General features: G+C 47.6%; 1 protein-coding gene across 2 annotated transcripts in view; it reads left to right on the forward strand.

Annotated features, from left to right (window-relative positions):
* The window catches only part of PCSK2 (proprotein convertase subtilisin/kexin type 2), a 271,133-nt gene extending 250,248 nt beyond the window's left edge, over positions 1-20,885 (forward strand). For both annotated transcript variants that reach the window (XM_049651163.1, XM_049651164.1), the window contains 4 exons: positions 131-346; positions 2,572-2,672; positions 9,370-9,597; positions 19,722-20,885. In XM_049651163.1, coding sequence (XP_049507120.1) covers positions 131-346; positions 2,572-2,672; positions 9,370-9,597; positions 19,722-20,208 — 1,032 coding nt within the window. In that variant the 3' untranslated portion in view covers positions 20,209-20,885. The remainder of the gene's footprint in view (positions 1-130; positions 347-2,571; positions 2,673-9,369; positions 9,598-19,721) is intronic.
* The last annotated feature ends 1,051 nt before the right edge of the window (positions 20,886-21,936 follow it).

The raw sequence follows: 21,936 nt of genomic DNA on the forward strand, positions 1-21,936 counted from the left end.
GGGCCGGGGCCTCGCCCCCTCCTCCCCGGGCCGGGGCCCCGCCCCCTCCTCTCCTGCAGCCCGCACCACCTCTTCGCCCCGCGGGGCGCGTGGGATCTGGTGGCTTCCCTCCCTGTGCCCCCCTCCCCAGGGTCGAGGCGGCAAAGGCAGCATCTACGTGTGGGCCTCCGGGGACGGCGGCAGCTACGACGACTGTAATTGTGATGGCTACGCCTCCAGCATGTGGACCATCTCCATCAACTCGGCCATCAACGACGGCAGAACCGCCCTGTACGACGAGAGCTGCTCCTCCACCTTGGCCTCCACCTTCAGCAACGGGAGGAAGAGGAACCCTGAGGCCGGCGTGGTGAGTGCAGCCCCGGGCCCTCTGTGAGGCGGTGAAGTGCACAGCCGCTATGGGACGTCAGGTACAGGGTGACGTCATGCGTCACCACTGTGTGACTTCATGGGAAGAAGGGGATCTCCCCTCCTACCCTCAAAGAGTCAGCGCACCTGTTGAGGCTCTAGAGATCCGTTGTCTTTCAGGGCAGGTAATGCTTTGTTATCAAGGTAGAGCCATACGGTGTGCAAGTCGGAAACAAGAACTGTGCTTCCTTTCCAGCATATTTTCCATAGGTTGTCTTTCTTGTTTATTGTTTTGCCTTACAAATAATGACAAACTCTGATGATCAAAAAGTTGCCGCAGCACACCACTTATAAGGAGAACTAATATTAAGAACTAGTGCATCGGGGCACCTGGGGGGCTCAGTCACTTGAGCCTTGACTCTTGATTTCGGCTCAGGTCATGATTCCAGGGTTGTGGGAGAGTCCAGGGGCGGACTCTGCCTTGAGCGTGGAACCTGCTTAGGATTCTCTGTCTGCCTCTGCCCTTCTTCCCCACTCGCGAGCGCTCTGGTGCTCTCTCTGTCCCCCTCTCTTAAAAAAAAAAAAGAAAAGAACTGAGGCATCACACCATCTGAGCCAAGAGCCCATCCGTTTATTACAGTAATTAAAAAATAGTAGGTCCATAAGCCCTCCAAAATTGGGCACACACGTGTTTTCTCAAGGCAAGAGCAATGGTTTTCATTCTATTTTAAAATATGTCCATAATTGAGGGGAAAAAAAAAAGATTAAGCATCCCAGAGTTAGATTACTTATTGCACTTTTCTGAGCAGTCCTTCCTTCCTGGGCAGCTAGGTAACATGGTGAATTTTCCAGATCCCTTTAAAATCTAATCGGTAGAGCATAATGAGCCTTTTTGGATCTCTTCCTCTCTCTGGGTATTTCACTCACATATCAGCCTTTCCTCAGACCCCCAAGCCCTGAATTTGGTTGGTGATTCAGTAGTTCTGCTGAGCTCCATTTTGACTGGCCACCCACCTCACCTCTCCTGTGAGCCAAGAGATCCCTTTATGGAAGGGACACAGACCTTACCTGCCTCCTTCCTTGAGCCCTCCTGAGCTCCCCCTTGGTCTTGGGGAACCAGCAAGTATGCCCACTCCTCCCAAGCAGAAGAAGGCTTCAGCTTCTCCTATCCTAGGAGAGCTATATGGGCAGAAAGGGAGAAAAGCAGAGCAGAAAGGAAGTGAGGGAGGCCCCAATCCTGTTCTGCTTGTGATGCTTCACTCCTCCGCCGCCCCCCCCCCCCGCCAGAAGGTGTCCCTCCCTACCCCAATGGTGTCACTTTGTCCTCAACCTTGTCTATGACTCTCTTTCTTCTTGGGCCCGGGAAGGGCCTTGAGTTCACTCTGAATATTGTAACTTTCCCCCAATAGATGCCTTTAAACTCCCCTGACACTTTGTACTTCAAGCTAATAGGCCTTTCTGAGGATCCTACAGACAAACAGAGGAGGGAGAAGTCCTGTGGTGTATACATGATCTTAATGAAGCCCCTGGTTTTCACCCTGGCTCATTGAAAATGAGCATTTTTTTTCTTCTTCGTGTAAGACCTTTAAAACCTGATGGATCAGTCTCCCCACTTAAGAATTCTGGAAGTGATTTCTCACACATCCGTTATCGTGGCTCCATGTGTCCCAGCATCTCCTCATGGGATCTAGAGAAACATCTTCTTTTTACTGGCCTGTCCTTCTAGGCAAACTTTAGCCCAGCGTGTTTATTCCTCCCTCTTTGGAAATGCCACCCTTTCCTTTCTGAAGGGGGACAAATGACACTGTGAGCTTGGGTTTTCCCAACTGATCCCAGGGCAACAATACTCATGGTTGCACTGACTTGGAGGTAGTATTGACTTGTCAACTTTTCACCTATAGATTTTCCTGTCAGGACCCAGGAAACAGATGTCTCTCTAGTCTTTGGAATAACTGCAAATATGCCTCTCTGAACAACTGACTTCTTTTTATCTTGTGAGCACTCAGACTGGCACGGGTTGTCCCTTTTTGCATGGGCTACTAGGAAGCTTGAATAAAAGGTATGGCAAGATAGATAGATGGATGCTAGCTTATCCTTACCTTCAGCTTAATCTTCAGAACAAGGTAGAACTTAAATAAAAGAAATAGACAACCCTTTGCCTCATATTGTTTTGGGGTTCAAACTAGCGTGAATTATTCGCTCATGATTGAATATCTTCCCTTCCAGGCAACCACAGATTTGTATGGCAACTGCACTCTGAGGCATTCTGGGACATCCGCAGCTGCCCCCGAGGCAGCTGGAGTGTTTGCACTGGCTTTAGAGGCTAAGTATGTTTCCGTCTCGGGGCCAAGGGTAGACTAACATTTGTCTTTCTACCCAATACCAAGTGTCTATGGAGGCAAAAGTGGGTGTGAGAGTGTTGAAGAGTCAGGGCCAATGGACTGTGATGGACATTTCTGAATGAACCACGGGCCCTAAGTGATACACACATACACACACATTCCACAAATAACATCCTTAGGAAAGCACAATACCCCGACACTCCATAGTGCATATCAGCTGCTTACTCAGATACCAAGTAGGGGCAGGTAGATATTTCTTTGTGAAAACCATCTGGATCCTTTGACTGTTTTACTTCCATAAGACCATCAGCTAAATGAAAGAAAACTATTGCCAAACTAGTATCTAGCAAAGCATTTCAGAACGTGTGGTAATCAGGATGCCCATAGTGAAGATTCATTAGCTTATAAGGCGAATTCACTTTTAACACTGAGACGAGGTGGGCAGAATCACACAATGTAGACCAGGAAATGGGCTTTACTAAGAAACCTTCCGAGCTACAGGTAGGAGGAGATTATCTTCTCTTTTCTCACCATCCCACGGAGAGGCCGCATATTGCTGTTGCTGGACACACTTGGATTTGATCCCCAACAGAGTTTCCTACCCACCCACTACTCTGAGAGCTGAACATGTGGTCTCAGGCATCACCAGTGTGGTGTGATTGCAGATGCCCACGCTGTGGGGAGTTGTTCAAGAATGCAGCACCAGCAACTTGTGAGAGGTTGGATTCAGGTCCCTGGGGAAGGGGCGTTGAGTTCCCATCCTTGTCAGTCGTTGCTAGGCAACCGGAGCTTCTAGCGTCAATCCCCAGGCAGCCCTCCTCATCTCTCTCCATATATACAGTGTGCTTTCTGACTTGCAAAGAAGGTAAGCGTTGATTCCTGGATAGGAAAGGACTTTGAAAGATTATCTAGTCCAACACTCTGTCTTTAAGCAGAAAAGGCGTAATTGCCTTCCTCTTACAGATAAGGCCCCCAACTGGGAGTGACTCCTTTCATTGGATCAGGCCAAACTCTGATTCTTCTGGCAAAAATCAGGTGGAAATTTTAGGATTCCAGGAGACACTGATTGAAGTGTTCCTATGAAGCGCAGAAACCAAAACTTGCTTCGTATGTGCATTTCCTGAAGATGAAACTGTTTATCTCAAGGCCTGTCAGGCCCCAGTGTCTGAGCTGGCTTTGCTCACTCCAGGCGGGAGCAGACAAACAGTGGGAGCCTGCTGGCTGCCACTGAGCCTTGAAGAGAACAGGGATCGGGGGTGCTCCAAAACTGAGAAGGGTTTCTGGTCACCCTTTCCATCTAAGAGGACAGAACTTGACTCATAGTCGCCTTGCATTTTGGTAAGCAAAGAGTCAGTTGCCCAGGCCTCTGTGTACACAAAAGGACAACCTAAATACATCAACATAATGGAACAAGGCTGCTGGATCTCTAAACAGGTTCATGGGCTGTGCACCAATCATTCGCCATTCTTTAACACCCTTGCAGATAGCCTTACAGAAAAGGCATCACCACCTGGGCACACTTTGTTTTGGAGCAATGGTTTTAAATCTCTGTTGCCATAAAGAGGAAAAAAGTGATCCTTGCCAGTGGTGGTTCAAGCCCATCCTAGGAGCTAGTCCTAATATTCCCGAGAACACCAACTGCCTGAGGTTGGGTCCACACCCTGAGACAGAAGTTGATGGCAAGCAATTTATTAAGAAAGGGCTCTCGGGAGAAACCAGGATAAAGTAGAGGAAGCAGGTTGAGGATGAGGAAGAATCCAAGTAAGGATGCAATTTCAGAAGTTTCAGCCTCAGCCTGATCCCATGGGGAGCTCTGGCGTGTAAATTATGCCTCAGAATATGTTCTCCCTCAGGGCAAGGATGCTGGCCTGCCATGTCCTGGTGGTGGCCAGTCACTGGCTGAGAGCCATGCCTGGGAGGGAATCTCCAAGGCTCCTCTGGCTTTCTGTACCTGTCGGCAAAGCAGCTCCAGTAGCCGGCAGTTAAAACCACTGGTCAGAGCAAAATAGCCCCAGGAGATCATCCAGGGGGAGGAGCTGGGAAAGCCCCTCCATGAACAGTTCCAGCAACTCATCTCTCTTTATTGTGAGATGAGACAACTTGGGGACCTTGGTGACCCCCAGTTGTGTTGACAGCAGTCGAGGGCTGTTTGCCACCCAGAGGTCCAATAAGAAAGCTTTTCCAAAGCAGTTTGCATGCAATAAACAAATTATCCTACGTAAATGTATGCCCATCAGGACCCATGAAAGGGGAACAACTACCCCCCAGGACTCCAGGGGAAAAAAGGGAAGCCATTATTCCTCTGTCCTGCCCAGTCATTACTTGAATAATGTACTTTTCTGCCAATATGCTTGAAAATGGCTTCTTGAGTCACAGGGAATATTGTTCACATTTCCCAGTGTGACCAACAGTAGAAAAAACTCCAAATGATTTCTTTGGGCGGGGGGTGACTGCCAGCTACAAATATTTTGCATTCTCTCTATGACCCAGGGCTTTCTGTGTGGCTCGAGAAGGCTGAGCTGGGTTTGAGGGGTAGGTCATAGAGAGGTAATTTTGTGGATTGATGGAACCATCTGTGGTAATATGGCCCACATATTGACTAAAGTTTCCAAAACTGACCTTCCAGAAGATGGATTTTTTTTCATGTACACTCTTAATCGAAGCGTAAGAGACACAGAGAAAAGTGCACAAATATTAGATACAGCTCAGTGACTTCTTACAAAGCTAACAGACCCCTGTTAACCAGCATCCAGATCAAGAAACAGACGATTACCTAAGTACCAGTATGTGCTCTTTTGCTTCATAGTATGTCTGAGAGATTCCTCCGTACTGTCGTGTGTGGCTATGGGTCATTCATCCTCACTGTTAATTACCCCACTGCATAAATGAATACTTGGGTTGTTTCCAGGTGGGGGCTATTATGAGTCATATTGCTGTGAATATTCTTACATATTCATTCTTTCGGTGAACGTATGAATGCATTTCTGTTGGGTGCATACCAGGCACTCAAAATGCTGAGTCACGGGATATACATATGTGCTGTGCTAGTAGATACCCCCAGTTTTTCAAAGTTTTTCCAAATAGCCATTGACGCTCGCTCAGGCAGTATGAGTTAACGGTGGCCCCACATCCTTGCCAACACTTGGTATTGCCAGCCTTCCACACTTTAGCCATTCTTATGACTGTTCAGTAGAATTGTACTCTACTTTTAATTTGCATTTCCCTGATAACTGGTAACGTTGAGCACTGGATGGAATTTTGAAAACAATAGATTCCCACATCTCAACCAAGAGTCACCAAATACAAATCTCTGGGGTTATGGATGGCCCAGGGATTTGTCTTTTCAAGCGCTGTTCCAGGGACTCTGTAAGTAGCCAGCCTGTGGAAGCTCCGTGGCCTGGGCATGCAGTAAAGCAAGAGCTCCATGAACCTATGAATCAGGATATACTGTTGTTTGCCAGGTGACCATCTGGACTCTGCCTCTGACTGGGTCAAGATTGGAAACAGAAAATCCCAATGACAGTAGTTAAACTGAGACAGGGTTTTATTTTTCTGCCATGTGAAAGATGAAACAGAGGTAAGGAGCCCAGGGCTACTTTGAGGGTGCCCCTGGGATGTGGGGAATCCAGCTCTTCCTAGATTTCTACTCTTCCACTTTCATGTTCTCGAGATGCTGCTGGAGCTCCAGCCATCACGCTGATATTTCAGATAGAAAAAACTGGAAGAGCAAAGGGACAAAAGACACCCACCATCGGAGTCAGCCTCGTCTAAAGTTTTTTCTGAAAAGCCTCACCCAGTGGCTTTTGCTTATTTCTCATTGACCAGAACTGTCACATGACCACCCCAGACTGCAGAGGAGGCTGGGAACTATAGCTTTGTAGCTGGTAACGTTGCTGTTCTGAATAAAATTGAGGTTTTCTTAAAAAGGAACAGGGAGGGTAGATATGAGGGAGACAATAGCTATGTCCTCCAGTCTCCCGGTATCTACATGGGCAATCATTTACCACCTCTGGATCTCTGTTGTCTTACCTTAAAAATATAGAAAGGGCACTGAGGCAGGAATCTACATCTGTCACTAGTCCCCACGTGATTCTGATGCAGGAGACTTGAGGACCAGAGTCTGAAGCCCCCTAGATGGGATAACACATCGGCTCCACTGTTGGTTTTCTTGGTATTGAGAGCTCCCCCATCATGGCAGCCCTCCCTTTTTAAACACTGAGTTATCGGTCTTTCCCGCTGGGCTGTAGCCTCTGAGAGAACAGGGAGCTTCCTATGACATGCCCACAACTATCACAGTGCCTAGAGCTGGTATACACTCAGTGAACCTTCATAGAATCACTTCATTGTGCAGGACCTTTCCATATACCTGTGCCTTATTTTCCCAACCATTATATAAAATATTTTTCATGTTATTTGTCCTATTACACTGTTCACAGTGACCTTTATATTGTAGATCATCTGTAAATTTACTATTTTTTATTATTTGATAAGCATAGCCTACAATTCTTGAGCTACCATGGTAGGAATAAAGCTTAAAGCAGATGGAAGAAATACTGTTTTGCACAACAGTGTATTCTGTCAATTCTGAAAGTGTTCAGAAGGGGGAATCATGAGGGACTTAGTTTTACCTCTCAGGTATGCATAAATGGCTGGCCAAACAGTGTCACAAACTCTTACATAAGAGTATGGTCTATCTGGTTTATTCTAGAAGTGAGAAGATCTTTGTTCTGATGCATTCTCTCTATTTCTCATGGACTCCATGAGAATAAAACTGTGGAGAAATATCTAACGAGCTCTCCAAGCTCCAGGAAGCATTGCATGTTTTTGTGGCAGAACCCCCAGCAAAGATGGGCGATAATCCACCTGCCAGCCTGCCCTCAGATCATCTCGAGACCACCAGCTCCTCATTTATCAACACTTCTGTTTTTAATTAATTCAGAATCTCATTCCACCAAAACACTGAGCTTTTAGCCATAATCAACTTCTGGAAGTTTCACCCCATTCACCTGGGTCCTGGGAACCATATCAAGATATGTTCATAAATTTCCCAAATAAGCAGTGACCTTCCTTGAAACTTTCTCCTTAATAGCTGAAGGTCTGCATTGCAAGAGTACATGAATCATTGGCATATTTTGGCTGTGACTCAAGGCTTTGAACCAATGAACACTGCATGTATTGAAATCAAATGAGTTATGTTGTTCCTGGTCTTTTGAATTATTTGACTTCTAAAGAGAACCACAGAACAGGGTTTTTCCAACTTTTTGATTATGACTCTCAGGAATAAATTTTGCATAGCAACCCAACACCACACACACATACACAGTTCCAAGAAAAATAGTTTCCCGTAGTACATGCTAATTCACGCTCTTACTCTTTTCTGTTCTGTTCTGTTCATTTTTTAATGATAGTCCCATTCATTAAATCACGGGTTTTCAAGCCTAGCTGTCTACTAGAGTTGGCCTGGGAAGTGTTAACAATTTCCAAAGCCTGAGTCTAACTCCCAGAGATTCTGATTTCATTGGTCTGAGATGTGGCCTAAGCAATGGGATTTGAAATGTCTCACCAGAAGATTTTAATGTGCAGCCCACATAGATAATCTGTGCAGTTAAGTTGCTTTGTTGGCCCACAGATGGGTCTGACTTGCCCTTTGAAAAACACAGGCAGTGAGTTATATTAGACGCTTATTTCCAAAGACAGTAGCGTCTGCAAGCAGATGTGCTTATTCACCGGACAAACAGCGTACAAAGGACTGCTGTCCTGGGCCCGGGGGACACGAATATGCTGACGATACCATCTCTGCCCTTGAAGAAATGACAGCCTCATTTGTACAAATGGAACATAGCCATGGAGCCAACACCCAGATCAAGAAGCAGAGCACTGCCTTCACCCAGAAGCTTCCTTGTGTCACCTTCCAGCCCCTCCTCCAAGACTAACCACTAACCTGACTTCTAACAGCACAGATTAGTTGGGTCTGTTTTGATACTTTAAACAAAAGAAATAGTATACAGTATGTTCTTTTCTGTGTCTGGCTTCATTAGGGTGACATTATATTTGACAGATTCATCTGTATTATTCAGCGTAGCTATAGTTCATTCGTTCTCATTGTAGGACAGCATTTCACATCCAATAAATACACCTCAGTTGGCTTATTCATTTTATTGTGGCTGGGTATTTGGGGCTTTGTCGTTTGGGCCTGTGAACGTTCCAGTACACGTCAGGTGGATATATACACACATTTTTGGGGGGATGCATACCTAGGAATGGAGCTTCTGGGCCATAGCTTGGACACTGGGACAACATGAGAAGATACAGCCAAATGGTTTTCCAAAGTGTCAGCAGCAAGTTACAATCCCATGTGCAAAGTATGTGGGCTCCAGTGGCTTCACATCTTTGCCAGTAATTAGTATTGTCAGTCTTTTTCGTTTCAGCCATTCCAGTGTGTGTTAGAATGTGCATTTGAAGTAAATTTATTTAAGTAAGAAAGACAAGATGTTTAAATGTAGATATATAATGGCTCTAGATGGTGCATGGAAATCCTCCCTTCGCGGTTCATAGATGTTCCAAATCCTACAAAGGGTATATGTGCTTAGTCATTCTCTCTCTCTCTCTCTCTCTCTCTCTCTCTTGCCTTGTGCCCTCCCCCTTACCCTTGTTCTCAAATCTCTCTGCCTCTGGTATCCAGCTTGGGTCTGACCTGGAGAGACATACAACATCTGACTGTGCTTACCTCCAAACGGAACCAGCTTCACGACGAGGTGCATCAATGGCGGAGGAATGGGGTTGGCCTGGAGTTTAATCACCTCTTTGGCTACGGGGTCCTTGATGCAGGCGCCATGGTGAAAATGGCTAAAGACTGGAAAACTGTGCCCGAGAGATTCCACTGTGTAGGAGGCTCCGTGCAGGACCCTGAGTAAGTGGGGGGTGGCAGTTGCATGTTGAAAACACCCCAGAGGTGGTGCTGTGGCATTGGCAACAATCTCAGATTCCCTGTCTGTCTGCTTGAGATACACTGGATTTGATTCAGGGACAACCAGCTTCCAGGCAGAGCTATAGAGCTGCACAAGCCCAGGAGTCCCATGTACGTAGAACACAGTTAGGTGACTCTGAACCCGTGCTTTTAGGTGTGATCCTTTATTGTTTCACTGGCTTATACTATTTTTAAGTGCACAAGTCAACCAGTGTAACTAGGTCCCAGATCACTAAATAGACCATGACCGTGACCAATATCTCAGAAGTCCCTTGTGTCCCCTTCCATCATGGCCTCCCCAAGAGTAACCACTATTCTTCTAACTCCGTAGATTATTTGGCCTGTTTTATACTTAATATACATGAAATGAGACACTGTCTTCTCCTTTATATCTGGATTCTTTAACTCAGAATGATTCATCCATGTTTAGCGTACTTGTAGTTGGTTTATTCTCATGGCTAAACAATGTTCTGTTATGTGACTATAACACAATTTTCTTATTCGTTCTACTGGTGAGGCAGCGTAAGGACTTGATTTGATTCTGAATGAGGTAGAAAGCCATTTGGAGGGATTTGAGTGAGGAGTTCCCCACACAGAAACCACCAGTCTGGTCACCTGCACCTATGTCCCTTTTAACTTCCAATCACAGCAAGAGGATTGGATAATAAGGACCCCTTGTATTTAATTTCTCTCCTCGTTGATTCATCAGTAAGATGAAAGTAGCAATTCTTATCATTATTTTCTTTAATGCAGGCATTGTTTACATACAGTGAAACGCACAGAACTTAAATGCATTATTTGGGTTTTGATGTATACATCTAGGTAGCCACCACCCGATCACGTGATGGAACATTCCATCACCCTAGAAGGATTCCTTGTGCCCCCTTTCGGTTCATCCCCACGTCCTATACACAACCATTTTCATTCCTGTCCCTATAAATTAGCTTTACCACTTCTTGGACTTTCTCTAACTAGAATCACATGATAGGGATGTGTCCAGTTTCTTTGACTCAATATTATGACCCCAGTGCTCATGTGCAGTAGTGACTCCTTCACTCTCATTGTTGTGCAGTGTTCGATTCTGAAAACACACCTGCGATTATGTCATTTAAATAGTGCTAAAACCCATCCCTCTAACCACCCACCCTGGCCTCATTTCTGTCGATCATCTGAGTTTGGTCAGAGTGAGACGCTCAGAGCACATCCTCCCTCTCTTTTCACCCTCGGTCCTAGATCCTCTGCAGATTACAAATCAGTTACTCAGACCTAGACTCCAATCTTGATTTCACCAAACTAGGACAATACTTTTGACCTCCCTGAACATCTCTTTTAGCAATCCTCAACCTTTGTACCTTGGCCCCTTTGCCAGGACAGTGAAGTCTACGGACCCCATCTCAGCACGATGTTTTTAGATGCACTAGATAAAATACATAGGACTACAAAGAAAGGAAGCCAATAATATTGAAAACTAGGTATAAAAATTTGTTGAAAAACAAATTCGTGATGAAGTAATGTATGTCCTTTCTCTCATCAACACATTACGTAAAAAGCTCCTAGCGGCAGGAGTCTAATGCAAGTCTAATGGCCACGATCATTTCAGAGCAGCAATGATGACCAAAATGCTACTCGAAGATACTGTCGGTAATTGTAATGGAATATGAACATCTCTGGGCTCTTTGATGGCAGACTCTGAGGAAGTGCTGATACCTCTCCGGCATGTGGAGAAGCTACATTGTCCTTACAAGTTAGTGCAAATTAATATGTAGGGGGTTCTGCCATCTAAAGTCTTATACCCCCTGAATTCCCTCCTTATTTCCCGAAGCAAAACCTCCTTCTCTCTTTCCTCATTAGGCTGCTGGGAGACCTTAATAAGACAACAGACATAATGCTGGCACATAGTAGGCACTCAGTAAATGTAACTTTCCCATTCCCTCTCATCTGTGACTTTGGACACTCCTAGTTCACACTGTGGGAAAAGGAAAGATCATAATGTAGAATTTTAGATGCCATAATTGTCTGATTCCTATATGAATTCAAAGTTGTGACCTACACTGTCCTCCCAACATCCCAACCACTGTTGGTTGAGCCACCGTCCTCACTGTTCATTCCCTGGACTCCCAGAAAATGGCACTAAGTGGACATTGTATTGTCCATGACCAGTCCATGATCTCCTAAGCAGAGCTCCCTCCAGCACTAGGTGGAAAAGTAAAGCATCAGCCCAAGTCCTTTCTCTAATAGCTTTTTTTTTTTAATGTTTATTTATTTTTGAGAGAGAGAGACAGGGTGCAAACAGGGGAGGGGCAGAGAGAGAGGGAATCCGAAGCGGGTTCAGGGCTCTGAGCTGTCAGCATGGAGCCTGACATGTGGCTCGAACCCACGAACCGTGAGATCATGACCTGAGCCGAAGTCGGATGCTTAACTGACTGAGCCACCCAGGTGCCCCACTAATAACTTTTTTTAAACAGAGCTGCATAAGCCCCACTTGACATGCTAGTAAAAAACAGCTGCTCCTACAGCCTTCCTATCAGTTTTCCCAAGGCTGCCATGCACCTGAATCATTTCTGTTCATCCTTGTGCCCCTCTGCCCGGTAAGACAGGCTTCACCGTGGCCCAGACAAATTGGTCGACTCGGTCAAGGTCACGGAGGCTGTAAGTAAGGAATTAACTTTCATTGGGCACTTACTGTGTGCCGTGTGCTTTTACATCCACCTAAGCTATCTAGCCACCCCGTTGAGGGTGTGCCCTACCTCACACACCCAGGGTATGAGTATTTTGCAGGATGGACAGCAAAGTGGTCCCATGTTGTGCCTCAGAGAGAAACACCTCCTAGGTGGCTGGGGTGAGGCCTTTGACCTACACTATTTGTATTTAATCCTGGTTAAGTCCAGGAGGTATGTGCCATCACTGTTACCTCTTCACGAGGTGGGGAGGGAGGAAGAGGTGGGGAGGCGGATGCAGAAAGCACAAGAAGTGTGCTCAAGGTCACAAAGGTCTAACTGAGACTTGAAACAAAGCCCTTCTGAATGTAACCCCTCAGCTTGTCTCATTATATGACATTGGCCTTAGGGAGCTCCTACTGTGCGCTCGGGCCCTACATTAGGTGATACATCAGAAAGCCCTGCTGGCAGCTGGGGAGTGCCATTACATGTGACAAGAGGCTCAGAAAGGTTAAGGACACACCAAAGAACGCCTAGCTCTTGAGCCCCAAACTGGGATTTGAACCCAGGCACTCCGATGCCAGAACTCCATCGCTTGAGGAGCCTCTCCGTGTATCTCAGCAACCCCCTGCTGGAGGAGGTGAGGCTCAGCAGATAGCAGAAGGGCCTGGGGGGCTTCCTCTAGTAAAACCTTCCTTGGGGCGGGGACTCTGAAACACCCACCTAGAGGGTGGGCCCCCTCCCCAAACTCCATAACTGCCCTCCTGGAGTCCTTGTCTCTGCCAGAGACTACAAACAAGGTGACAGAATGGAGACCAGACTGGGAACCACTGTCCAAATGGGGAAGGGAAGGGTAAATCCAAAGGAAACATTCAACGGGCATTGACCGCTGTGCTGCCCTTGTTCGAGTTCAGAACAGTCTTTGCGTGACTCGGAAGGCCCAGAAGGCTGGTACCGTGGTGAAGCTGTTCTGTATCTGAGCGTCCAGTACAATAGCTCGTGGCTAGGGAGCGCTGGAAATGTGGCTCATGTGCCTGGGAACCAAAGTTTCCATCGGGCCCAATTTCAGTTCATTTCAGTCTCAGTGGCCTCATGTGGCAGGCGGCCTCCATCTTGGACAGCTCAGCCCCGACGCCCATCTGGTCGTTATGCCATCACAGTAAGGCTGCTAAAGAACGCACACAGAACCTGAAGCGTACATCAGATAACAACCCCGCGAAGGGGTGTCCAGAAGTCCAGCCTGAAGGAAAGCCGACCCAGTCTCACAGCCTGTGCCTCTCCCAGGGTCCCCTGCGCTCGGGTCCACCGCTTGCTCCCCCCCAACATGGCCTGCAGGACACTCCAGCAGCCCAGACGGCTGCCTGAGACAGTCCTGGGAGAGGGCGGGCCCAGAAGAGCTGCTCTCAGACGGTCGCTGGTCACCGAGGCTGCGGCTTTTCTCCCACTGCCTCATTTCATCACAGGAGGCTGCAGGGGTAGTCTCATCTACAGGTGAGAGGGCAGGAGGCTCAGGAAGAGAAAGTAAATCGTTCTGATTCACAGAACCAGCAACTCCAACGTCAGTCAAAGCCCTGGGCCTGGAACCTCCTTCCCTTGTTGCAGAGAGGGAAAGGTTTGCAGAAAGGGACTTCCCAAGAGGGAGAAAGGCTTATGGTGTTTGCTCCTTTACAGCTCAGGCAGCAGCAGGTAGGGGCCGAGACATCCCCACGGCCATGCCATGAAGGCATTATCCACAGTTAGCTCCGCCCACAATTAACAGAAAGGTGGCCGGGTTGCAGAGGAATGGTCAGCTTAGTCCAGGTACACGTTGATAGCAGGCCTTGTTTTCTGAGCGCTCTCCGGACAAGGATGGATCCCTCGTAATCCCCCAGCTCTGTGTATTTGTGAGGCCGGGGGGAGGGAGGAGAGCGAGGCAGAGAACGCAGGCTGTGATGAAGGACAGTTTATCTCAGTTTCTCAGTATGCATAGCATTCTGTCGTGATCCACATAAATGTTGAATTTGGAGCCAGAGGTGGTAAGTCTATCATGTTCCAGTTAGAGGATCTGGGGCCCAGAGATGTGACGGGCCCAGCAGCTCCCAACCAGCTCGGAACTTTACCCCATATCGGCACCTAGTGTTAAATGAAAGGACACTGGAAAGCCATTTCAGCACTGACTCAGCTGGGCCCTCCAAGGGACAAGAACCTAGTCTGTCTTGTTTGCTGGTGTGGCCTCGGTGCCTGGAAGGGTGCCCGGTGCCCAGCAGTCACGTGGCAAATATTGTTTGAATGAATAAATGTTCGGCCAGCAGTACTGGCTAAACCCTGGCGGGAGGACCCGCTCTCCAGCCAGAGGAATTGGGGAAGGAGGCCACAGCCTTGTTGGAAGGACTCTGCGTCCCCTGGCACCTTTTGCACTGCCATCCACCCCACACCTGACTTTGTTCTCAGGTGCACGTGGGTGAGATCTAGGGCAGATGTGCTTTTTTGTTGTTGTTGTTGTTGTTTTTATTTTTTAACATTTGTTCATTTTTCGAGAGACGGAGAGAAACAGAGTGTGAGTGGGAGAGAGACAGGGAGGCACAGAATCTGAGGCAGGCTCCAGACGCCGAGCTGTCAGCCCAAAACCCGATGCGGGGCTCGAACCCATGAACCATGAGATCATGACACGAGCTGAAGACAGACGCTCAACCAACTGAGCCACCCCGGTGCCCCAGATGTACTTTTTGCGAAACTCAGAGGGTGGTACAGGTTGGTCCTTAGGGCAGCGCCCAGGCCTCTGTGCTACTGACAGAAAAGGCCTTGGTCACCATGAATCACTCTCCTGAGGGGCTGGGACAGAGGTATCTACAGCCGCTTGCTCTGACGTGTGGGGCTCACAGAAACGGCCCCTGAGTGGGCTGAGTGCCAACTATCAGGTCTATGGGTTTCCTCAGCATTAATCTTCCCAGGGAAGCAGTCAATTTGAAAAGCAATTTTCTAAAGAGACTTTATCAGCAAAGTCAGTGGGGAGGGTGTGCAACTAAAATTAGAAGGAAAAATATAACTGGCCTGAGCGTCTGCACCAGGCCAGCCACGTGCAGTGAGCAGAGCAAACCCAGGCCTGCTGGCCGGCCAGCGGTAGCCGCGCGTCCTCTGAGGGCGGAAGCACAAGCTGTCCCCGCCCTTCCCTGCACCCACCCAAGAGATCTGTCTGCTCGGCTCCTTCAAGGCTGTGGCAAACTTGGAATTTTGAGTGAATTTGGAAGTAGATGTTAAAACCTGATGTGAATGCCAGAAGCAGCACGGGGGAGGGAGAGAGAGAAGCACGTACCTGGCCATGAACCAGCGGTGGGACCTGTCACTGCCGAGCTGCACTGTCTTCCTGTGTGAGGAATGCCCACCTGTTGAGTGTTTTTCTGTGCCTGCCACGGAGCGGACATCTTAGACACCCAAGAAAGGATGGCTGTTATTAATAGTATCATTACCCTAATAAAACAACTGTAGCGCAACTAATTATTTTTACACAGTTGAGGATTCAGAACGCAGGTAGCAGGCCACAGGTTCCTTCTGGGAAGCAGTGCTTATTTCTAGAGGCGAGGCAGTGGGCCACTCACTATTTGCAACAACACGCAAGGAAGTTACAAGCCATCCTCAGGCCCCCGAGTTGACCTATAGGACTCAAACACGAGGCTTCTGTACATACTCCCTCAAAGTTCAGAGAGTAGCTCAAACCTCTCGATGGGTGCTTCATTTTCTGCAGCGAATGAGTTCCAGAATGTGGCCTGTAGGACTGTTTAAGGATCTCAGTGGAGTCTCCTCTTGTTCCACAAACAACCATCTCCTATTTCGACCTATAAATTAACTTTTCCTGAGCAAATAAGGATTTGCTTTTCCTTCAAAATAAGGATGGATTGTATTCCTTTTCCTCTCATAAAAGCAATACATGGAGAAATACATTGCAGAAAATACAAGTGGCCAAAAAAAAAAAAAAAAAACGGTGGTAAGAAACCCCTGGAAATCCTGTTCCTCTGCTCTGCGGACGCCAGGATACCCGCCGAGAAGCTTACCTCTGAGGGGGGAAATGGCGTTCTTTCTCTTCCAAGCTTGCTACTTTTAATTCACACGGGGCTTTTCATTTCATTTCAAAGTGATGTAGCATTCCAAGAAGAATCCACTGGAATGTTCCCTCTCTCGGGGGCCTGGTCGCCATGCATTCAGTGGGCAGTTCACGTGGCAGGGCAGGAATGGCAGAGTTTCGAAGGCAAGCAATACCTCCATGGCACTAAATAAGCCAGACTCCCCAGGGGTACTTGGAGTGGACTCCACCCCCCACGCACACCCCAGCCCCAAGGCTGCTGGGACAATTTGTGAATCCTAATACAAGCGGTGTGGTTGTGCCCACTCCAATCTGTCTTCTGCTTTCCAAGGTGAGAGCAAAATGCCCATCATTTTTTAGCCTCCTCCAGCCCTTCTCACGGATATGCTCTCTCATCCCTTAGGCAGAGCAATAGGGAGCCTGTCTTCTAGTTTCCCCTCCTGCAGGGAAGAGGGTAGCCGAGAGTCATTTGTCCAAGCTCAAAGCAGCTGTGGAGGGAATCTGGCTAAGTCATGGCGTCTACTGAAGCCCCCTTAGCCATGGTGTGCTTGAAGGTTGTTTCAGGTTTGGTCCAAAATGGATTTCTCCCTTTCTATCCTAAGAGCTCATCTCGGCCCTGGAATACCTTCCTTCCTGTATGAAGGAGCTTGTTGTTCATTTACAGAAACCCCGTTGCATGTGGGCGGGGGGGATCTGATTCCCAGCTTCGGTGGCCATGCCATCTCTGACCCTTAGCCAGTCAAAGAAATATTTCCAGTGTCCCCCCAGGAGCAGCAATGTCACTTTTCTGCCAGGGTTTCCACGAATTGGCTTCTAAAGGGACTGTCACTTAGTGAACTCTTGGGGAGTCCCAGAGCCCCTGAGGCTCAAGTCTAGAAGGAAAGCCTCCATTTGGGACCTGCCTCTTTGTCTGTATAGAAACTCAGAAGGAATGTGGCATTGCACTCATACCTGAGGTCTGGACATTCCAGGAGCCTCCGGCAAGGCGGCTGGGAGACCTGCCAAACAGGATCCACAGTTTGACAAAAATGGAATGTGCTTACAACAGAAGCCCGAGAGATTTTCATGGTGATGGTGGTGGTGGCATCAGGTTCAAAATGAACATATGCAAATAATTTAGATCTGTGCTCCCCAGTATGGGAGCAACTAGCCACAGGTGGCTATTTAATGACATTAAATACATTTAAATTAACCATTAAAATTAAATTTCATTAAAAACTCAGTTCCTCACTCACACTCGTCAGGTGCTCGATAGCCACATGTGGCCGGTGGCTACTATATTGGACACTACAGATACAGAACATTTTCATCATTGTAGAAAGTTCTAATGGTCAGTTCTGGTCTAGGCATTTGTATTTGTACGATACATGAGTGTATGTATGTATTTTATCTGCACAGCAATTCTTCGGTATAAGAAGAAATATCTCCATTGTACAGGTAAGGACGATGAGCTCAGATAGTACAGATGCTTTGCCTATGACTGGACCTTCATTCTACCCACATAGCTCTCTACCTATAGGCAGGAGCCCAAATGATTGTTGGTCATGTATTAGCTTACCCACTACATTGCTGACCCTATTGTGAGTAAATACATCTTTTTTAAGAGATCTAGGTAGTGGCCTTCCATACTTTGACCTCCAAAGCTGACCTAAGGCTTGCTCTCCACCAAACTGGATGATTTTCCCAGAGTTTGGTACACCACCTCCACCACCATCACTGGATCTCCATGGCCAATGGATATTTCATGCCTCATTCAGCATCAACGTCTATGCAGAGTGCATACAGCAGCATTCCATGAAGCTATTAAAGCATATATTTTGAAAGTTCCTCAGGAGAGTACTGACTTTATCATTGAGCTACAGGGTAAGCTTCAGCAAGCCCTCCCAGGTTTGTGGCTTTGGTTCCAAGGGTCATGCAGAACCAAGACTTGCCTCTGAGCTGGGTGTGTGATCATCTTTTTGTAGATGGGCTCTACAAGACGTATGCTTTAAAATGCCCACCATTTTATGCTCCAAAATAAAAATTGTGTCAAGGGAGAATATTCACATAGGGAAAACCCCATGATCCAGGCACTGTGCTCTGTGTTTTCATACATGGTCTTATTTAATTTCATAAAACCCAACTATAAGGACAGTGAGACTTCAAAGTATTTAAATAATTTGCCCAAGCTCTCCTGACCAGTAAGCATAGAAGAGAATTCTAACCCAGAGAGGTTTGTTCCTGAAGTCTGGAGTCTTTCCATTACACCGTGCCATCCTCAAATGTAGTTTATTATGTTTCTGACTCAAGAACCTTTGAGCATCTTGCCTTCAAAGGAGGCCATATCCGGGAAGAAGATTGGTTGCATGGGAAGTCAACTGAGGAATCTTTCACTAGGTTTAATTAACCCCATTTCAGCTTTCTCGATGATAGTAATAATCATATGAGCAATAACTTCTATTTATCAAGATACTTTGCACTTTAAAAGAAAGGCATTATGAGCTCCTGTCTCAGCCTGGGCTGTCCCAAGACAGACCCGGAAGTGAAATTGGGTGCTGACAACGTTTTGAGAGATGACCCCAGGAAGCACAAGCGAGGAATGGAGATGAATGAGCCAGTCAGAAGTGCATTGATGAGCGAGTTGTCACTGTGGGCAATAGGCTCAGTCCCACTGGGGACATTGAGTTGTCCTGCTGAGGAACAGGGAAGCCAGGGTCTATTTATCTATGGCTTTCTATCCCAACCACTGGTAGAGAGTTGTCCCTGAGGAGTTAAATCCCTGACACTTTGGGACTGCCCTGCACCTTGGCTGAGGAAGCTCCCATGATGTGGGGGAAAGCTCCAGGAAAGAAGGCAGGAGATGCTGATACCTGAGGTGGGAAGCAGTCAGGGCAGCCACAGGTGAACTCAGAGGTGACTTAGAAGTGAGAAGGGAGTGGGGGCGCCTGGGTGGCGCAGTCGGTTAAGCGTCCGACTTCAGCCAGGTCACGATCTCGCGGTCCGTGAGTTCGAGCCCCGCGTCAGGCTCTGGGCTGATGGCTCGGAGTCTGGAGCCTGTTTCCGATTCTGTGTCTCCCTCTCTCTCTGCCCCTCCCCCGTTCATGCTCTGTCTCTCTCTGTCCCAAAAATAAATAAAAAACGTTGAAAAAAAAAATTAAAAAAAAAAAAAAAAAAAGAAGTGAGAAGGGAGTGAACGGCATCCACTACACCCCTTCCTCACAGAAGGTTCAGAGGGCATAGGTAAGGTGTTCGGGGTCACACCGCTGGTCTGTCTGATCAGCCCCAAGGCTGAACCTGCCTGGTACCTGCACCTGCCTTCAAAACCCCAAGTCTAGTGTGCCCACCCTTACCATATCTCCTCACTTTGCCCTCAGGAAAATACCCTCCACTGGCAAGTTGGTGCTGACCCTCACGACCGACGCATGTGAGGGGAAAGAGAACTTCGTCCGCTACCTTGAGCACGTCCAAGCTGTCATCACGGTCAATGCAAGCAGGAGAGGAGACCTGAACATCAACATGACCTCCCCAATGGGCACCAAGTCCATCTTGCTGAGCCGGCGTCCGCGGGATGATGACTCCAAGGTGGGCTTTGACAAGTGGCCTTTCATGACCACCCACACGTGGGGGGAAGACGCTCGAGGAACCTGGACCCTGGAGCTGGGGTTTGTCGGGAGCACCCCCCAGAAGGGGGTGCTGAAGGAGTGGACACTGATGCTGCATGGCACGCAGAGCGCCCCTTACATTGACCAGGTAGTGAGGGATTACCAGTCCAAGCTGGCCATGTCCAAGAAGGAGGAGCTGGAGGAGGAGCTGGATGAAGCCGTGGAGAGAAGTCTGAAGAGCATCCTGCGCGAGAACTAGCACCGCGCCTGGGCCGCCACCGCCTCCCCCACTCCCCGATCTCTGCCTTCTCTGTCCTCCTTCCACACTCTGTCAGGAGCCTCGCAGTTACTGTCACCCTCACACAAGCGATCCTAGCCTCCCGATCTGAAGCTTCGCTCACTGTCAGTGATTCTTTTTGTTACAATGGCAGCAATCTTTTTCATTCTCGGCCCCAAATACAGTGTTCCCACCAACACCTATGTCCTATTTGTGACTCTAAGCTCTTTGTTTGTGTCATTCAAATAGGTGGTAGCCAGCAAACAAAACTGGGACAGCTTTCTCCTCCATTTTTTTCATATCTGAGAAGAGACTGCTTTGAAAACGCCACGCACAGTGACTCCAAGAACGCTTATTCATGGTCTCAACTGAGGACTTGTTACATAAAAAGAAAAAGATTATAACAGAAGGTGAGCTCTGAATCGCTAAAGCACAACAGATGCCGTCGATCCTTTGGGGGAAAATGTTTCGAACTTAGCAAGATTTTTCAGTGACGTAGATGGTGGTTATGATGTGAAAGGCGCCATCCGTGACAGCCCTGATTACTGGCTGCGGAAAGAAAGAGTCAAAAAGCATGAGCATTGGAAATCTTAACCACCAACACCAACAGGTGTTGTCCTACTCAGCCAGCATGATACATATAAAACCTGCGTAATTTGGCTGTCCTTTTCACCAGCTGCTGCTCTGAGTTATGGTAAAATCTGCTAGAGAAGCCAAAATTACTCAGTTTGTATAGAATTCATCCCAGCCCCAATTTTCTGGGGTTCCTCACATAGCTATCCAAAAGAAAAAAAAAAGGCAAGGCAGGTCTGGCAACGTGTCTAGTAAAGAATAGCTTAGTAGCTTAGAACACAGGAGCGTTCCTTTTCCCAAAACACTTTGGGGCTTCTTACTCTGATGTAAGTGAGACGTGGGATGAGTATTTTTGGCACACATATACTCAGGCGTTGATTTCCAGAACATATGGTTGTGATTTCTTTGCTGTGTTGGGGAAATGGCCTGTGTTCTAGAAGAGGCGTGTGAAGGGTGAAAAGGGGCATGTTTGAAGATGTGGACCTCCATTTGTGTGAAGCCTCTTCTGCCAAAGTGGGGGGGTGGGGGGGGGAGGAGGAATGCTGACTCATCTCTCAGCCACGTGAGGCCCAGAAGGAAGCCAGAGAAGGCCTCCGTAGGGAAAGCACACAGTCACCATGTTGACAGCTACGCAATCCATGAAGATATTCAACATGCAACCCAAAGGAGACAGGTGTCTCTCCCTGCCCCCCAAAGACACAGCACCATTTCATTACCAAATAGAAATGTTCTCTGACCCGTCATCCCTTTGTTTTTCTACCCAAGGATTGCCCCTCATCCCCAGTCCCAAGGCCCACCCATTCCCAAGAAATGAGTTATTTGTTTGATTTGATTCCCAAGAACAGGTCAACCACTCCTTCCCATGGGAGCATGTAGCGAAGCTCGGAGCGCCTTTCCTTTAAAGCCAGCAACACAGGGCACTAGGTTCCATTCCCTGAAGGTGGCAACTTTAAGAGAAAACTCTGGAAAGCCCATTTTCTTCCTCCCCCCCCCCCATATTGGCATGAATTTCTGTCTTCTCTAACACCGTCTGACCTTCTCTATACGATGCTTTAAAATGTAATAATATTTATGATTTTTAAAAGAAATTTATTACCTGTCACGAAGGTCTTTTTAAACCACTTTAGATTTAAAGAA

This window comes from Panthera uncia, assembly GCF_023721935.1.
Source record: "Panthera uncia isolate 11264 chromosome A3 unlocalized genomic scaffold, Puncia_PCG_1.0 HiC_scaffold_11, whole genome shotgun sequence".
NCBI classification, from domain to species: Eukaryota; Metazoa; Chordata; class Mammalia; order Carnivora; family Felidae; genus Panthera; species Panthera uncia.